Here is a 17,779-nt window from a genome sequence, read left to right on the forward strand (position 1 = left end):
TGCTATGCAAGTAAAGCTCAATAAATGATAAGGCAAGCATCAGAAACTTCTCAGTTAATGTATTCATCTTTCCTCTTATTAACTGCATAAAGCATAATTCACTGAGTCTAAATGATTCAATAACCTCTTACTCTACAAAAACTACTTGTTCTCTTGTTATTTAGTGCCTTAGCTAATGAGAAGAACTTAATTTTAAAAAGTTTCTCTGTAATTCTGCCTTTCAAATAAATAAATAAATCTTAAAAAGAAAAAAAAAAAGGAGGGAGGGACAGCATTGTGTACAGCAGGTTCTGGGGAAGAAAGTCCTTGCTGCTCTGCTTCCAATCCAACTCCCTGCTAATGCGTCTGGGAAGGCAGCAGAAGAGGGCCCAACACTTGGGTCCTTGCCACCCACATGGGAGACCTGGATGAAGTTCTGGGCTCCTGGCTTTGGCCTACCCAGCCTTTGCTGTTGTGGCTATTTGGGAAGCAAACCAGTAGATGGAAGATCTTTCTCTCACTCTCCCTCTCCCTTTATTTATTTACTTGAAAGTAAGAGTTACACAGAGAGAGGAGAGGCAGAGAGAGAAAAAGAGAGAGAGAGAGCTGTTCCATCCACTGGTTCACTCCCCAGTTGGCCACAACGGGAAGGAGTTGTGCTGATCCAAAGCCAGGAGCCAGGAGTTTCTTCGGGGTCTCCCATGAGGGTGCAGGGGCCCAATGATTTAGGCCATCTTCTACTGCTTTCCCAGGACACAGCAGAGAGCTGGATCAAAAGTGGAGCAGCTGGGACTTGAATCAGTGTCCACATGGGATGCTGGCACTGCAGGCAGCAGCTTTACCTGCTATGCCACAGTGCAGGCCCCGAAACCCAACTGTTTATACTATCACTGCAGCCTTGCAGGATTTGCATTGGTGGAAAGCTGGAGTCAGGATTTGAACCCAGTCACTCCAAACATGGGATGTGAGCATCTGAACCAACAGACTGGATGCCCACTCAGAAAATTCTAAAATGACTTTTTGGGAAAAAATTAATTATCAATAATCATATAGAAAAACTGTTCACTTTGTAAGTTTTCTAAAATTAACCTACAATGGCTTGTGTGATATTTGGAAAATACACAACAAATCTTAAAGTTTATGGAAAAATCACATGGTATAACTGAAATGGCATGAGACTAATGTTCCTGGGAAGGCAGAGGAGGGTGGCCCAGGTTCTTGGGCCCCTGCCATCTACATGGGAAGCCTGGATGAAGCGCTTGGCTCCTGGCTTAGCCTGGCCTGAACCCTGGCTATTGTGGCCATCGGGGAAGTGAACCAGCAGATGAAAGATCTCTTTCTTTCTCTAACTTGGCCTTTCAAGTAAATAAATTAAAAAACTAAAAAAACACGTGGTGGTAAAGACCAATAACTTTGGAATCAAACAAGGCTTTGAGTATTAATCTTAGGCTGGTTATTTAACTTCCTTGAGGCTCAGTTTCTTTAGCTGCAGAATGAACTCCACTTTTTTGGGCCCACTATTTCATCTATCACTCTGTATTTGAAAACTCATTCTGTCAGATAGTCTTCTAGACACTGGAGCCCTATCATACAATGAAAAATGGTATAAGAAATGAAAACCAGGGACTGGCACAATGGCACAGATGGTAAAGCTACCACCTGCAATGCCAGCATCCCATGGAGCACTGGTTTAAGCACTGGCTGCTCCATTTCCAATCCAGCTCCCTGTTAATGCACCTGGGAGAGCGACAGAAGATGGCCCAAGTCCTTGGGCCCCTGCATCCACTGTGGGAGACCGGGAAGAAGCTCCTGGCTCCTGGCTTCAGCCTAGCCCAGCCAAGGTCATTGTGACCATTTGGGGAGTGAACCAGTGAATACAATCTCTCTCTGCCTCTGTGTATTTGAAAGACAGAGTTAGAGAGAGAGGTAGAGACAGAGAGAGAGGTCTTCCATCCACTGGTTCACTCCCCAGATGGTGGCAACAGCCGGAGCTGCGCAGTTCCGAAGCCAGGAGCCAGGAGCTTCCTCTGGGTCTCCCACGTGGGTGCAGGGGCCCAAGGATCCGGGCCATCTTTTGCTGCTTTCCCAGGCCATAGCAGAGTGCTGGATCAGAAGAGGAGCAGCCGGGACTAGAACCAGCGCCCATATGGGATGCCGGCCCTTCAGGCCAGAGCTTTAACCTGCTGCATCACAGCACCAGCCCCAAATAAATCAATCTTAAGGAAAAAAAAAAAAAGACAAAGAAAAGCCAAGGATGAACCCTAAGGTTTACATTTCAGTAAGAGGGTAGAAAGTCTTGCCATTTATTAGAGGCGGCACAGGTTTGTAAGGTAGAGTAGGTAGAGGTATCACTAGAATAAAGAATTTCATTTTGAGCATCTAACTCTGAGACACCTCTTAGACATTCAAATGGAAACTGTCAAATAGGCTATTAGATATAACATTTGGGAGTTCAGATTCGAGGATAAATTTAAGAGCAATTAACGGGGCTGGCACTGTGATGCAGGAGGATAAGTGGCATCCCTTATGGGCACTTCTCACTTGGGAGACTTGGATGGAGTTCCAGGTTCTTGGATTTGGCCTAACCCAGTCCCAGCCATTTTGGCCATTTGGGGATTGAACCAGTAGATGGAAGATCTGTGTCTCTCCTTCTCTCAAACAAATCTTTAAAAAAAAAATTCATTAGCATATGGACAGTATTGGAAGGTATGGTATAGAACGAGATTACCTAGAAAGAATATTGGGGTACTTTAAAAAAGTTTGTGGAATTAAAAGATAAACTGATTTTGATGCAAAAAGTTTGAAATTCACACGCAGGAGTTGTCTTCAAAAAGCTCAAGGCTCAGGAAGGATCTTAATAAGTTCATAAGCAGTCACTGAAAAACACGTTTTGTCCCTGCCCTCTGACTGTTAGCTGCTATTCTGTTCTTGACAAGTTTTTGGGTCTTCCTCCCTTGAAGCACCCCTCTTGAGGTTTCTGACTTAAATAAATCTTGCTTTGTTCACACACAAAAATCTGTTTACATCAATACTAAAAACTTTACTGCTTATTATTATCCATACCACAGGATTTTTATAGATTTGGAAATAGATTTTTGCAGGCAACACATACTTCTCCCTTCCACTCATTTCATACAACTTAACAACTGTTTGCTAGGATGACAAAACAGTTTAAACACACACATAGAGGGAATTTACCCAAATTTTATCCAAGAACCTGACAATATTCAGATATTGTATCTTGGAAAAATATTCAAGAGATGCAACTTTAGTCAATGGTAAACCTCGCAAAATCCCAGCGCTTCCGTCACCCTGGCATCTAAGAACTCAGTTTTCTTACCCACTAAGAACATGAATGCGCTCTGTATTGTATTTCAGTGGCGTCAATTCACAGCGCAGAACTTGAAGTGCCTCCAGGACCTTGCCATCCTCCAGGTATTCCAGGTACTTCTGCTGCAGCAGCAAAAACTTCATCCTCTGACATGACAGAAAGCAGCAGTCAGGGGAAAAAAGTTGATGGAAGTTTCAGAAAATGTTTGCGCCTAAACAGAACAGTAGAAACCATTCTACTATGTCCTTAGAAAATAACTTCATAAAGTTTCAAGACGACTCAAAATATTTTGGTTTCAAAGAATGAATTTCATCTTGCTCAATTCTACTTAATAAAACTTTGCTTTGAGTGAGTAATCTCGAATCAGAAATGTTATCAGTGATCAAAGCATCAAAAGGGAAAAATGAATTCTACTTTTAAAGTGCTCCGAGAATTTTATTTTTTGTACAAAAACTTTAGAACTATTCCAAGTTTTCTAAATTTGCTGATTTTTATAATAGGGCACTGATGGGTTTTATGCAACAAGTTCTGAAAAGACTGGGAAAAAACCCATTACCAGGGAAATTATTCAAAAGCCATAATGTGGACCAAATAGACCAGAAAGCAGAACCAGAGCCACTAAGTGTAAGTTTAATGCTAGATTTTGGCAAAACTAAGAAGCATATGAGCTGGTATAGTGGCGTAGCAGGTTAAGCCCCTGCCTGCAAAGCCAGCATCTCAAATGGGTGATAGTTTGAGTCCAGGCTGCTGCACTTTCAATCCAGCTCCCTGCTAATGTGCTTGGGAAAGCAGTGGAAGATGGCTTAAGTATTTGGACCCCTGTATCCATGTGGAAGACCCAGAAATAAGCTCCAGGCTCCTTGGCTTTGGCCTGGCCTAGCCCTGGTTGTTGCAGCCATTTGGGTAATGAAACAGCAGACGGAAGAGCTATCTCTCCCTCTCTCTTTCTGTAACTCTTTCAAATACAAAAAAAAAAAAAAAAAAAAATCTTAAAACTAAGAAGCATTATGCAAAAAATGAGTTAGAAGTTGGTGTGCTATCTTACGACAACAGTGGACAAGCAAAATGCTGGTGGACCTGCTCTGTCTAAAGGGATGCACAAATTAGAAGGGGGAATTTACAGGTTTTCAGAAAGCTTCAAAATCTGTTACTTGGAATATTCTGATTACTGATGCATTTAACTATGAAACACAACTTATTATAAGGTCTCTTCCCCTAAAAGGAAAAATCACTTTCCAGCTTGTGAAATACTTTCATATTTAGCTTCTTTCTGAAAAGTGTTTGGCTTAAATGTTACTTTATCATTTCACTTTTAACTTGAAAGTGAGCTTCATAATCTTAGCAACTTTTTATTAAAGAGGTATATATAAATATTGTGGTTGGAACATCTTTTAAACCTTAAGCCTAATTAAGGACCATTGCCTGGAGAGACCCTCCTCATGTTTGCTATTTGCAGTGATTGAGAAAGCCAATTAAAGCAGGCAAAAAGATAGTAGGTAGGAAGTGTCAGTCATATTTACAGACTTCAAAAAATAACATGATTATTTTAAAGCCATCAAAAATATACTGCTGTCACAAAATGGTGTGGAGAAATCAGCATTTATTTCCCAGCATCATGAGTATAATGAGCTCTCTACGAATTCCCTACCATGCAGTATTTGGAAGACAGGCTTAGACCACAAGCTTATAAAAATGGTTTCTAGAGAAAGTAAATGAAAATAAACCCTCTCATATAAATAAGGCACACATTTAAGTATATCCTTTGTAAGATACATTGCTTAATTTGATAATAACCTAAATCTAAAAGCTAAATCTAAAGCTAAGGAAAAAAACCATCCCAAATGAGACAAGCTCTGGTAACTCCAGAACAATGACACTTACCAAACTTTACCCATAAAGTAAGGGTGACTAATCAATGTTTTAGAAACAGATTACCAAGATGACCTGAGAAGTACACTGCTGTGCATGGAGCTTGAAGTTAACCTTTATATGTAAAAAAATAAATAAATAAAAGCAAAAAAATTGTATCAGATGACAAAAATAAAAAACTAATAAAAAATCCAAAAATCAAAAGATTTTATATTTAAGTTTATTCTGGATATGTTCACCAGGTATGTGATTTTATATTTAAATTTATTCTGAATATGTTCATTTTTCTGGGGAAGAAAAATCAACTCCTGCGGCCGGTGCTGTTAACGCTCCACCTGTGATGTCCTCATCCTATATGGTGCTGGTTCAAGACCTAGCTGCTCCACTTCCCATCTGGCTCCCTGCTAATGCCCCAGGGAAAGCAGCAGAAGACGGCTCAGGTCCTTGGGCCCTGTGCCCCTGTAGGAGATCCAAAGGAAGCTCTGGGTTTTGGCTTTAGCCTGGCCCAGTCCTGGCCATTGTGGCCATTTGGGGAGTGAACCAGCAGATGGAAGATCTCTCTCTCTCTCTCTCTCCCCCTCCATCCCTTTCTCATCTCCTTTCTAAAACTCTGCCATTCAAATAAATAAAAAATAAATTCTTTAAAAAAAAAAAAGAGAAAAAAACTAATGAAAAGAGCTCGTATTTTTACCTCATCAATATATTGTTAAAAATTAATTTTATTTATGTTTTTGATTCAAAATTGCAAGTCATATTTACTTGCAGAATTTTTTCATTTAAATGTCATATGGAACTGGTCAATATGATTTAATTTGTTCACTAAATTTTCTAAAGGGGAATTTGGGAGCTTTTTTAAAAATTCAGGGCAAGTCTTTATTTTTTTACATCAATCATTAGGCTTTATGCCTACCCTCTCCCACATTCCAGTATGTGTAGGGACAGCACCAAGTGCTATTTCCCCACCAGTATCTTGATGAAACATGTTACTCCCTTTCTATGGGGCACAAGCAGGACAGGAGAAAAGACAGACTAAAATCTCTAAGAAACCAATTTCTGAAAAACACACATTTCAGTACATTCCCTAATGTCGTAAAAGTAGGATGAGAGCATTTTATCCACATTAAGACAGAGAATACCCTGAAATAGCCAATCTTGGTATTGTGCATTACAAATAACATGCTGCTGGCCAAGCAAAGCTAGAGATGGGGTTCAGAGAGAAAATGTCTGTTCTCCTAAGGTCCAGTTCAACTCAAGTACTTGACACACAGGATAAGGAAGGGGAGTAAAACTGTATTCTGCACGCATCTCCCCCACCACCAAATTTAAAGCAAAACATAAATATAATCAAGACAATAAAGGCCTTTTAATCCACCAAGGGTGTCAATTATTTATTGAAAAAGCTTTTAAAAATCAGGCAAAACTGAAGCTTGCCGCAAAGGGGACTAGGCTCTAATAATGTTCATTAAAAACAAAAGAAACATAAAAACCATGAGCTTCTGAAATAAAGATAAAAGGAGAAGTTGAGGAAATAAACTCCTCAATTCTCAATTAGAACCCCAAGAGATTGTTTCTAATCTCTGATGATTTTTGAACATCTCTGGGCCCAGTATTTCCTTCTTTTAATAGCTAATAAATCTTAAAATTGCTAAGTGCTTAGAGTAGTCTGAGCAGTAGCTGCACACTGTAAATTCTGCTACGTTCCTTATGCTACCCAACATTTGGAGTGTTTGAACCTTTCCTCCTTTAGTATTAAACTGAATTCAACATGGAGAAAACCTCAGAAGACAGGATACACAGAACATCTGGTTACTGAGGGCAGCCTCCTAGCTAACTTAGCAGTGGTTCTGACTAACTCTGAAATAAGGTTAAAACCAAGTTGTATCAATTAAATCATGACTCAGAGGAAAGGGGAAATCAATTATATTTAAACCATGGTTCTCAAAACTCTTCCCTACTTGACTTCAAAACATATAAATTTTTCTATGTCAAGCCAGTATTTGAACATTTTTGTTAAGCCTATTTCTACCATGCTAAGAAATAAAAGAATCAAACACCTTTATATATATAAAAGTTTCCTGTTACTGGTCTCAGTGACAGAGCTGACCAGTAACAAACTGCTCAGACGTGGATAAGTCTTTCTGAACTCAAACTAAAAAGTGCTGCTTCATGTGCTCAGCTTCCAGAAAACCCAGAGCAACTCCTGTGGTTCCTGGTATCACTGAACTGGAAACCAGTTAGAAGCAGAGGGCTAGGGAGAACATACCAGGTCAATAGAACATTCAGGCTTAAAAAATAAAGTACAATTTTAGTCTAGACTAGGTCATCAAATGTGTGTGGGCATACAATTAAAAATAATTATGTTTTAAAAATCCCAAATAGTTGTCTTCCAAGGTGTTATTATAAATTTTAGCTTACATTAGACTATCTTCTTCTGGAGATGTGGGGAGAGAAGCAAATTTAAACACAATGAGATAACTGAAGAGCAATTTCAAAAAATGCTGAACTGAATCTTTTAAAAGCAATTGATTCATCAATGCCTTAAGTGAGATAAAAGTTGGAAGCCCTTTCCCCTCAACAGTCTGATGGTATAAGGCTCAGGCAGAGATTTAATCTTCATCTTTCATTAGATGCTAGAATGTTCTACAAACTGAGCAGGCTGTAGAAAGGATTCCTCCTTATTATCTACAACCACCTTTCTTTAATTTACATGTTCTTTCTAATGAACGTTTCTAATAAGACAGCCATAATCTAAATCTAATATAGAAGCCTCAAACTACAAAAAACAACAACAAAAAACCCCAAGTTAAGTGAGCCTATCAAAACTCTTACTACAAAATTTGATTAATTTGGATGAACCTTATAAAAGTAAAACAACCTCTTAGGAAATCACAGACTATGTTAGAACAGTCCACAGTCACATTCTTGCCTGTCACTAGACAAGCAGTACTAACTTGCCCAATGGAAAGGAACGCAACTCTGATTTTGGCCATTTAATTTGTCTTGATTTTAGCTCATTCAGTCGGAGCTAAAAATTTATGAAAAACTGCCCAAATAAAGTTGTTTTCCTTTTTTTTAAAACCCCAAACACATGGACTGGGGAAATTCAGTTACTAAAAAAAATGTGTAATCCCTTTGGATATAGATGTTTAACTATTTAGTTTTAACTTTTAAATTTTACTGTGGAATTAACTATTTCATAAGTTAATTTATCATCAATCAGCTGACTCAATAGTAGCTTAAAATTCTTCAGTAATCTGAAAGAATAAATGTAACACGCTGGATTGTCAGTTTAAATTAATCCATATTTGTTCACACTTGTTTGCACCTTTAATTCACCTGAAGCCCATTCCCTATTATCATGTTGTACAGAACTACAGATCTTGAAAACTCTTTGGCAGTAAGATTTAAAAAAAAAGGAAAAAGCTCTATTAAGTTTATAGACAACGGTAGAAAAGATTAATGTTTGATCCAATTAAAAAATCAAAACTAACAGTCATTTACTAATATTTAACAAACAGCTGGTTTCCCTACTTCACTTCCTACTCAACTTCTTTCCCTCCCCCACCAGACAGGAAACTGCTTCTGACAACAAATGAATCAGCTAGAAGCCTGCAGCCACCAGCTCTCTGAGGTTCCTAATCGCCAACACTTAACCAAAAACTGATCCTTCCTCTCCCTCAGCAACATCTACTGAAGAATTAAAGCCCGTCAGTGTAAAAGATTCATTAAGCTTTATGAAAAAGGCTAACAGGTTAAAGGAGGAGGTTGATTTCGTCAGGGGAAGAAGGCCAGTCAGCAGGCCCAACGTGCAGAGTTGCACACAAACCCTCTGCCAGAGTAATACATATTATACAAACTTTGACACTGTCCATTCTCACAATTCCATTTTGAGAACAGAAAATGGTGAGCATACCAATGGAGTTGGTTTGAACTATCTTTTTAAAAAATCTTTGGGAATCACAGTTAATTTATGTATCAGCTTAAGGCCTATATTGATACACACACTTCCAAACACATTTACTCTTTAACCAGCACATTGAACATTTTAAGTAATATACAAGTATAGTTTATCCATGACTCCATAAACATAAAAATCCTATCAGCAGCGAAAGTGTGAAGATCTTTCAACATAATCTTGGTAGAGCTTAACTTTTAACAAGGTTTAAATGACACATTTTAAGAGAGATTTTTAAAAGGTAAAACTCACTTTAAAACATCATAGACACTCATCCTAGTTTACAAAATTAATTATATGCAACGTAACTACTTTTAGGCCTTATCTTTTACAAGAGGCAGAAGCCTAGAAGCTATCAATAACCTACTAAAATAAGCATAAATGTGAAACTAAGAACAAAAGTGTATTTACCACAATTATTCCCAACAACGTTTGAGAGATTTCAAGTGCGCCTCTTACCACAATAGCATGAGGAGAATGCACTAAAGGCTTTAGTTCATTCAGGTCATTTTCTGCCTGCAAAAATTGGTATAAAAGAAAAACAGAACTGTCACAAAATGCACATCAGACATACAATTTTAGCAGCAGTCACACAGCTCTAGATGCCCTACTTTACCTTATCCCAGTCTCCTTCCATGACATGATTTCGGAATTTGGTAGCAGAAGGATGTTCTAAACGACATCCTGACTCTTGCATGAGGAGATCAACAGTCTGGCTGCAGGAGAGATACAGTGTAAAAAAGACCTGACCAACTTCAGGGTTTTACTCTTCCAAATAAACTAAATGTCTATGAAAACAGTGGCAAAGCTTGTACACTAACCTCATGATGAAGGAAAAACTTGCTTTAATGTGCTTGGTTAAGTCAAGTTGATGTAAAACTGCCGTTTACACGTATTTCTAGCCATGTTAAAAACCTTCCTTGAAACCAGAATCAAAACAAGTTATTCCTACTTTTGCTTTTTAATGCCTCAGGAGTGAGTTTGAGGGGTATAAAACTTCTAAAAATGGGTTGGAACCAATAGAGCAAATAAATGAAAAGACAGGACCCATATGCCACCCACAGCACTGCATCTGAAAGCTAAAAAGTGGGCGCTCCAGGTGACGGGGGTGACCTGTGCCAGGTAGAGCTTTACATCAAGATATTACGTGCAGATGGAAATTCTAACAGGTCAACCTTTTAGATTAAAATAAATCCAGCATCAAAAATCATTTCCTTTCTTTCTATACTAAAAATAGCAAATTTACTATGGTGTAGGTTCCAAACAGTCACGAGTTATTTCCTCCTGCTGCTGTCAGCTTGCTTCTTGTCTAAGACAGTCCTGTTCACATTTACAAAATCTTTCATACTAATCCTTTTCCTTAGGGAGCAAAGTAAAATCTTCCTCGGATCGAGTTTTCTGAGAGCTGAAAAGATCCATCAAATGTCGTTTCTTCCATCAGTTATTCTGGCATTTAAGGACCACCGTTTCATCAGCCTCATACACTTGCGCCTATGATCACCCAGCTCTATCTTTCAGCTAAGCAGTGTTAAAGATCGGCCGGAACATCAAAATATGTCACTCTGTAAAAGTGTTGTCCCTCTCCCCACTCCCCACCAAATCCACGGATCCAAAAATCACGCAGTGGCCAGGCTGAGAGCTAATTTTAATCTGCACTTTGAAGCTAGGAAACTGACTGTTGCATGTTTCCCTGTCCTTCCTCTGATTCTGCTCCTGCCTCTGGCACCTCCTCCACCGGGCTCCAGCGCACTCCCATCCGTCCTACCTTCCACCCCCCACGGCCCAGTTTTTCTTTGTGTGTCTCCAACACGGTGGTCTGGGGCCAAGGTCGGGGTCTACCTTCCCCCTACGTGAGGTACACCAGGCCACCTAAACCGCCTTGGAAAACAAACCATTCACCAGATAAGATGTCCCCTTTTCAGAGGCAATCGCTCTTGGTGTTCAGCCGTGGCCTCCCGTACACATATGGGCCCTCAAATGGCATCAACACGGCCTCTTCCTTCTTTATCCCCACCAGATTTATTCCACGACCCCGTTGCACAGGATCCCAGCCCCTCAGCGCCTATAAACACTTGTAGGTGATTGTCTTTCCTGATTGGTAGTTTGCCTGGGCTGTTGTCTGTCATGGTTGGGGGTGGGGAGGTGTCCCACAAAGATGCCTCTGAGATACACTTGAAAAACAAATCCTCCAAGGTTCATTATTTCCAGCAGCTCTAATCCACCCCTCCCCCACCAGCGGCACAGACACGCTCCCGCATCTGTCTTTATTGACAGACAATTAAGCTCCCAAGGTGTGCGGGGAGGGGTCATTCTTTGGTTTCTGCCAGCCCTCCCCAACTGCCCAACCGCCCATCCCCGACCGGGCCGCGTCCTCCCGGGCCCCGGGCCGCGGCGTGCCCGCCGGTCACCCTCCCTCTGCGACCCAGAGAGAGGGCTCGCTCCGGCCGGCCGCCCCCCGCCGCCGCCCGCCCGGGCCTCGTCCCTCGGTCTGTCCTTCAGCAGCTGCCGACAACGGATACTTACTTGAGCCCTAAGCCATTCAAGTGCTGTCCTATTAGCCTAATGACATCCTCATCTGACTGCGAGAGCCGCTTCTTCTTCTTGAGGCTGCTGCCCAGGTCCGGGGTGGCCAAGGCAGCCGAGGCGGCCGTGGTGGCGGCGGCGGCTGCGACGGTGGCGGAGGCTGCGGCGGCCGCCCCGCCTGGAACCCCGTTATTGACACTCAGGCTGTTGCTATTGTTGCTGGCGGCGGAGGGGGCGGAAGGCAGGAGCCCATTGGCGTGGGCCAGGTCCCCCGCGGACGACGACGACGAGGGCGACGACTCCCCGTTCTGGGCCGACAGGCAGGCGAGTTCCTGGGTCTGTCCCTGGCCCCCGCCGCCCCCTCCGCCGCCGCCGCCGCCGCCGCCTCCTCCTCCTCCTCCTGCCCCGTTGGCCTGCATGATGCTGCCGCTGACCAGGCTGTGGCCGCTACTCCGGTGGGGGACGGCGGCGGCAGGGGCAGCAGCCGGGGGAAGTCCCACCACTACCACCACCGAGGAGGAGGAGGAGGAGGACGACGACGAGGACGAGGACGAGGACGACGAGGACGGAGGGGAGAGGCCTGCTCTGCCTGCCGAAGCCCCGGGCTCTCCTGCTCCCTCCGCCGCCGAGGCTCGGGGTTTCTTCCGCGGGGGCGGGGAGGCTCCGCCGGTGTCCGAGTCGGAGGAGGAGGAAGCGGAGGCCAGAGTTTCCTCGCCGAGAGAGGCCGTGGTGGGAAGCCGGTAGGGCGAGGCGGGGGAGGGGAGGCGGGGGCCGGGGCGGGGGGTCGGGGCGAGGAGGGGGCCGGGGCGGGGGTCAGGGCAGGAGGGTGGGGGTGAGGGGAGGAGGAGGAGGGGGAGAAGGAGGATCCGGGCCCTTTCCCCCCCCCCTCCCGGAGGCAGCTCGGGGTGCGCGGCCCGGGGGTCGCGCCGGGGGGCGCCGCGGGGCGGCTGCGGGGGCGCGGGGCCCGCCGCTGGGCTGAGCCCAGGCGCGGGCGGCGGCGGCGGCGGGCGGCAGCGGAGGCAGCTGCCGCCTCTGTCCTCGGGTCCGCTCAGCTCTGCTCCCTGGTGTGTTGATTCTTCCCCCAGCTGCTGCCTAATGGAGTCCAGGCGCTCGCGTCACAGGAAATGCCTATACTGCCCTCCTCACTCACTTCCGGTGGCAGGTATGGAACCTATAGGGGGCCTGTCACCCGGCACGTGCGCCGGGGGCAGGCCGGGGTGGAGGGGAGGGGGCCGGCGGGCCGGCGGGGCGCGACCCGACCCCGGCCCGGACGCGGCCTGGCCTCGGCGCCGCCCGGGCCCGCGCCCCAGCGCCCTGGTCGGGGCGGGTTCGGCGGGCGGGCGGCCGGCGGGAGGCCTCCGACCCGGGCCCGGGGTGCGTGCGTGTGCACCCCCGCGCGAGCTGCAAGTGTAAGGTGTGCGGAGCGGGCCGGAGGTGGGAGTCGGGCAGGTGGCGGGTTTTTGCGGCGAGAGCTTGGAGGCACAGGGTGGCGGTAGGCCGCTGTGACTCGCTTGATGGTAACAGGCCTCCTCGTTTTAAGGTGGAAAAACTAGAATTTCCACGACCGGGTGCCCCACGCGGTTGCTTGCCCCCGGGGGCCAGCCCGGAAGGTGTGAGATGCTGAGCCGAGGAGACCTGGTGCTGCGGCCCGGGAAGGCGCAGTGTCCTGTGGGGGTGTCTGACGGGACAAGAAGTCAGGAAGAGGCCGCGGCGGGTGTGGAGGAGGGGAGGGACTTCGCCCGTGGGCCTCCGCTCTTTGAGCACTTGTCCAGCCGCACTGCCCAGTTTAGGAAGCTGTGACAGGCAGCAAGCAGTTTCCTCAAATATGCATCCTGAGGATGATTCAGGCTCCAGTGCAGACCCAGGCTTGACATGATTATGTGGCATGTGAGGCTCTGTGTCACCGTCACTCCCAGTTCATGTAGATGTAGACCTGCAGCCAGCCAGACCAGGGCTGAATTCATCACTGGGGAAAGAGCGAGGTTACCAGCAAACAGTTGTTCACACGTCTATGGTACAGACCTGAGGGTACAAACATTTTCTCCCAAGGTAAAATGAATTTTTCTCTGAAGTAGTTTCCCTTGCGGGGAGGGGGCCCATAGACTCAACTAATACGTTTTATATCTCTAACGTGTGTAAGGCTCCTCAGGTTAACTTTGAGGCCTTTGGAGATGGTCTTCTTTTCTTATCTAGATGTATAATAAAAATTATGTGAATGAATTTTTTTAAAAGATTTGTTCATTTATTTGAGAAGCAGAATTACAGAGGGAGAAACAGAGAGAAGTTGTCCATTCACTGGTTCACTCCCCAAATGACCTCAATGGCAGGAGCTGAGCTGATCCAAAGCCAGGAGCCAGTAGCTTCATCTGGGTCTCCCATTTAAGTGTGGGGTCCCAAGCACTGGGACTATCTTCCACTGCCTTCCCAGGCCACAAGCAGGGAGCTGGATCAGAAGTGGATGAGGCCGGCGCCGTGGCTTAACAGGCTAATCCTCCGCCTTGCGGCGCCGCACACCGGGTTCTAGTCCCGGTCAGGGTGTTGGATTCTGTCCCGGTTGCCCCTCTTCCAGGCCAGCTCTCTGCTGTGGCCCGGGAAGGCAGTGGAGGATGGCCCAAGTGCTTGGGCCCTGCACCCCATGGGAGACCAGGAGAAGCACCTGGCTCCTGCCATCGGATCAGCGCGGTGCGCTGGCCGCAGCGGCCATTGGAGGGTGAACCAACGGCAAAAGGAAGACCTTTCTCTGTCTCTCTCTCTCACTATCCACTCTGCCTGTAAAAAAAAAAAAAAAAAGAAGTGGATGAGCAGGACTCAAACTGGCGCCTGTATGGGATGCCAGCACCACAGATGGAGGCCTAACCTACCAAGCCACAGTGCCGGCCTAATGAGTTCTGTTGATTCTCAGAGTGGAAGAAGGGAGAGGGTGCCCAGTGCAGGATCTTACAGGAGACTTAGCTTTGTAGTTCTTTCTTAAATATGTTTCCAGGTGGCAGCTGTAATTGCAAGGTGACTCACAAATGATGATGTTTATATTCACCTGTTACAGACCTGAGTTCTCCCTGAGGTTCATAGGGCACTGTCCGTGTATCCAGCCGAGCCAGAATTACTAGATAGTTAACACCTTCTGACATCCCTTTTTGTATATTAACTTTAGACAACCTTATTATTAAAAGGGTTGGTGTTGTTTAGGCAAAATTTAATTTTTGAAGAATGGTTTTTCATAATTTAGTAGGTCCATAGCAACCCTGAGGATGCTTCTGAATAAAGTCTATGGCTTTTACATGGTAGCCACAGACAAGGCTCACACTTTACTGACGAGAATAAAATGATGAAAAAGAAATTGGACGCCATCACTGTTCAAGCTTGATATACACATCCCAGCTTTTCTTCTTTTTAGGTAACCAAGACTGCTCTTATTAAAATTCTGAAATTATGATGTCCTTGTGTATACACATTTCTGTATGCTAAAACACAGCTTGAGAACCTGTAGTAAGAACTTTGGGTCTTTTTAGAACCAGGTCTCAGGTCCACGTGTAGATGAGGAATTCTAAAATCCCACTCAGTACACCCAGAGACCTTCAGCAACACTGTGTTACTTACAATATAAAATCCAAATTCTTCTTTTAAAGATATATTTTCTTATTTGGAAGGCAGAGTTACAGAGACAGAAAGACAGAGACAGAGAGAGAGGTCTTCCATCTGCTGGTTCACTCCCCAAATAGCCACAAAGGCCAGGGCTGGGCCAGGCCAAAGCCAGGAGAGTCATGTGAGTCTCCCACAGGAGTGCAGGTGCCCAAGCACTTGGGCCATCCTCTGCTGCTTTCCCAGGTGCATTAGTAGGGAGCTGGATCAGAAGTGGCACAGCCGGGACTCAAACTGGCACCCATATGGGATACTGGCATCGCAGGTGGTGGCTTTACCTGCTATGCTACAACACTGGCCCCCAGATCCAAATTCTATCCTTGTTCTTCCTGAGCCTCTCTGTGAACCCTTTGCTACTGTCTCCTAAATGTGCTGCGCTCATTTCTCCTCAAGAGTCTCTGACCACACCCTCCCATCGGCTCTCCACCTTTCTGATTCCAGTCAATCTTTCTATAGAATTGCTTGTTTTTTCCTTGCCTGTCTTAAATATTTACTTATTTATTTAAGGGAAGAGAGACAAAGAGAACATTCTCCCATCTGCTGGTTCACTCCCCCAAATATTTGCAATGGCTAGGCCTGGGAGTGCAACCCTGGTCTCCCCAGAAACTCAATTACTGAGTCATCACTGTGGCCTCCCAGGGTATGCATTAACAGGGAGCTGGAGTCAGGAGTCAGAACCAGGAATCAAACCATGGAACTCTGATGTAGGACATGGGCATCTTAGCCGCTGCACCAAATGCACACCCTTTGGCTCATTTCTCACCTCCCCAGGGAGCCATTCCTTACTCCTAGCCTCCCAGCCCTCTTCGCCAGTGTCATTTGTTAGGTCCTTCCATCTGGAAGGCTGTTGCTTGCTAAGCCCCTTCTTCAAGTCATCAGAGAGGATTGCTACACCTCTGTCTTCACCTTCCTCCTGGAAAAGACTCAGGTGGGTTTAGGAATAAAGGCCCAAGTTGTCTTTTGGGAAAAACAAATTGAGTCTGTATTTAGTATTTGAATCATTTGGATCAACTTCTGTACTGTTTTAGCAGGGCTCTGTATGACCAAGTAAGAAGTGACTTGGTGTGCTAGAAAGTGCAGGCCGAGCTTTCAGATGTATGCTCTCTCTCAGAGTGCTGGCTGGATCCACTGTGTTCTAAGGCCTTTCCAACTCTGAGATGTCTCTGATCTGTGTGCATGTGAGACCCACAGCTAGTGTCTACATTCCGGGAGGACAGGATCTGTGTATGGTTTATCGAAGCCAGTGTTTTTCAGATTGTGGGTCACAACCCACGATATCAATTTAGTGAGCCATATTTAGTATTTTTTAAATGACCTGGGAAGTATACAAACAGAGAATATCCAGGTAGGTCACTCAGGAGGGATGATTATTACTTTGTGAAACTTTGGCTTCAGTGACAGATACCTGTCTGTGCTTAGCAAAGTAAAACACATTCCTTCTGTAGCTTGTTCTCAGAAACGTTTGCAAAACACTGGCGGGAAGCCAGTCCTGACTGACTAGGAGGCAACTCAAGAAGAAGGGAATGGATATGACAGATCACCAGCACAGTCCAAGGCAGTGCCTGGAGGTTAGCTCCTGTCACATTTTAAAAGGTTGAGGCAGTATGAGATTTATAATAAGATATAAAGCCAGATTTCCGGAAACTGCTAATCTTCTATCAAGGTTTAAGTTTGGTATCGGAATATCATTATTCAGTTTATTACATGTCTGTCAGTTGTCAGGATATCAGGTGTCTCTGAGGAGCGGTGTATTAATTTCTATATCTCTAGCTCCGTTCCTAGTGTTTTTTTATTTTTATTGTTTTAGTTTGGGACTTATCGGGCTTGAGTGGGCTAGAGAGAACTCAGAAAAGCTCAGTGCTGGGAGCCAGTGTCCTCGGTGAGCTTGCCGGCCGGGGCAAGTCGCCGGCCTGGGCTGCCCTTCAGTCTTCTCCTCTAGGTGGGGCCAGCGAGTACTCCGGCCTGTCTGGTGGAGTTGGTGTGTGGGTCAAAGGCGATCATGTATGTGACAAATATTTGGAAAAATACTCTGTTGAAATGTTTCAAAATAAATTTAAGTCTGCGCCCATTGCCAAAAGAAGTTGAAATAGCCAAGGGCAAAGGTGTGAGATGGCTTCGATCTTGCTGTTTCTGAGTTGGGGACCTATGGTCGAGCTCTGGCCCCAGCTCTGCCACTCAGCCGCACCCCTGTGTAGCTCTGGGCAGACAGCTCGGAATATTCTGTTTTGTGTTGGTCTTCCCGGAGAGGGTGAAGGGCACGGCCGTCTGGCCGTTTTGCCCACTGCTGTGTGCGTGTCTCCGCAGCGCTTGCTTATTTTTTCTCTTCTACAAACATTCCGTTCATGCCATGAGCATTCAGTGCCCTTCTGTGAGCAGGGTAGGGGCGGCACACCAGGTGGGTCTGAGAGCAGGGGAGGCCGACTGCTTTGCCACAGGAGCCTATACACTCACAGGTGAGCAGGCTCACCTTCGTCTCAGCTGAA

General features: G+C 45.3%; 2 protein-coding genes across 6 annotated transcripts in view; one reads left to right on the plus strand and one right to left on the minus strand.

The window, feature by feature from the left end:
- WDR26 (WD repeat domain 26) overlaps positions 1–12,076 on the minus strand; it is a 55,944-nt gene extending 43,868 nt beyond the window's left edge. For 2 of the 4 annotated variants that reach the window (XM_062210453.1, XM_062210455.1), the window contains exons 1-4: positions 11,658–12,076; positions 9,751–9,850; positions 9,594–9,650; positions 3,320–3,456 (exon numbers count right to left, since the gene is read on the minus strand). In XM_062210453.1, coding sequence (XP_062066437.1) covers positions 3,320–3,456; positions 9,594–9,650; positions 9,751–9,850; positions 11,658–12,076 — 713 coding nt within the window. Of the gene's footprint in view, positions 1–3,319; positions 3,457–9,545; positions 9,651–9,750; positions 9,851–11,657 lie in introns of all 4 variants that reach the window. The other 2 variants (XM_062210452.1, XM_062210454.1) reach the window with 1 other exon arrangement.
- The window catches only part of CNIH3 (cornichon family AMPA receptor auxiliary protein 3), a 260,846-nt gene continuing 255,141 nt past the window's right edge, over positions 12,075–17,779 (plus strand). Inside the window, exons 1-2 of one of the 2 annotated variants that reach the window (XM_062210456.1) lie at positions 12,075–12,397; positions 12,743–12,819. In XM_062210456.1, the coding sequence (XP_062066440.1) occupies positions 12,075–12,397; positions 12,743–12,819 (400 nt within the window). Of the gene's footprint in view, positions 12,398–12,742; positions 12,820–17,779 lie in introns of those variants that run through there. The other variant, XM_062210457.1, reaches the window with a different exon arrangement.

This window comes from Lepus europaeus, chromosome 14 (genome assembly GCF_033115175.1).
Source record: "Lepus europaeus isolate LE1 chromosome 14, mLepTim1.pri, whole genome shotgun sequence".
Classification (NCBI taxonomy): domain Eukaryota; kingdom Metazoa; phylum Chordata; class Mammalia; order Lagomorpha; family Leporidae; genus Lepus; species Lepus europaeus.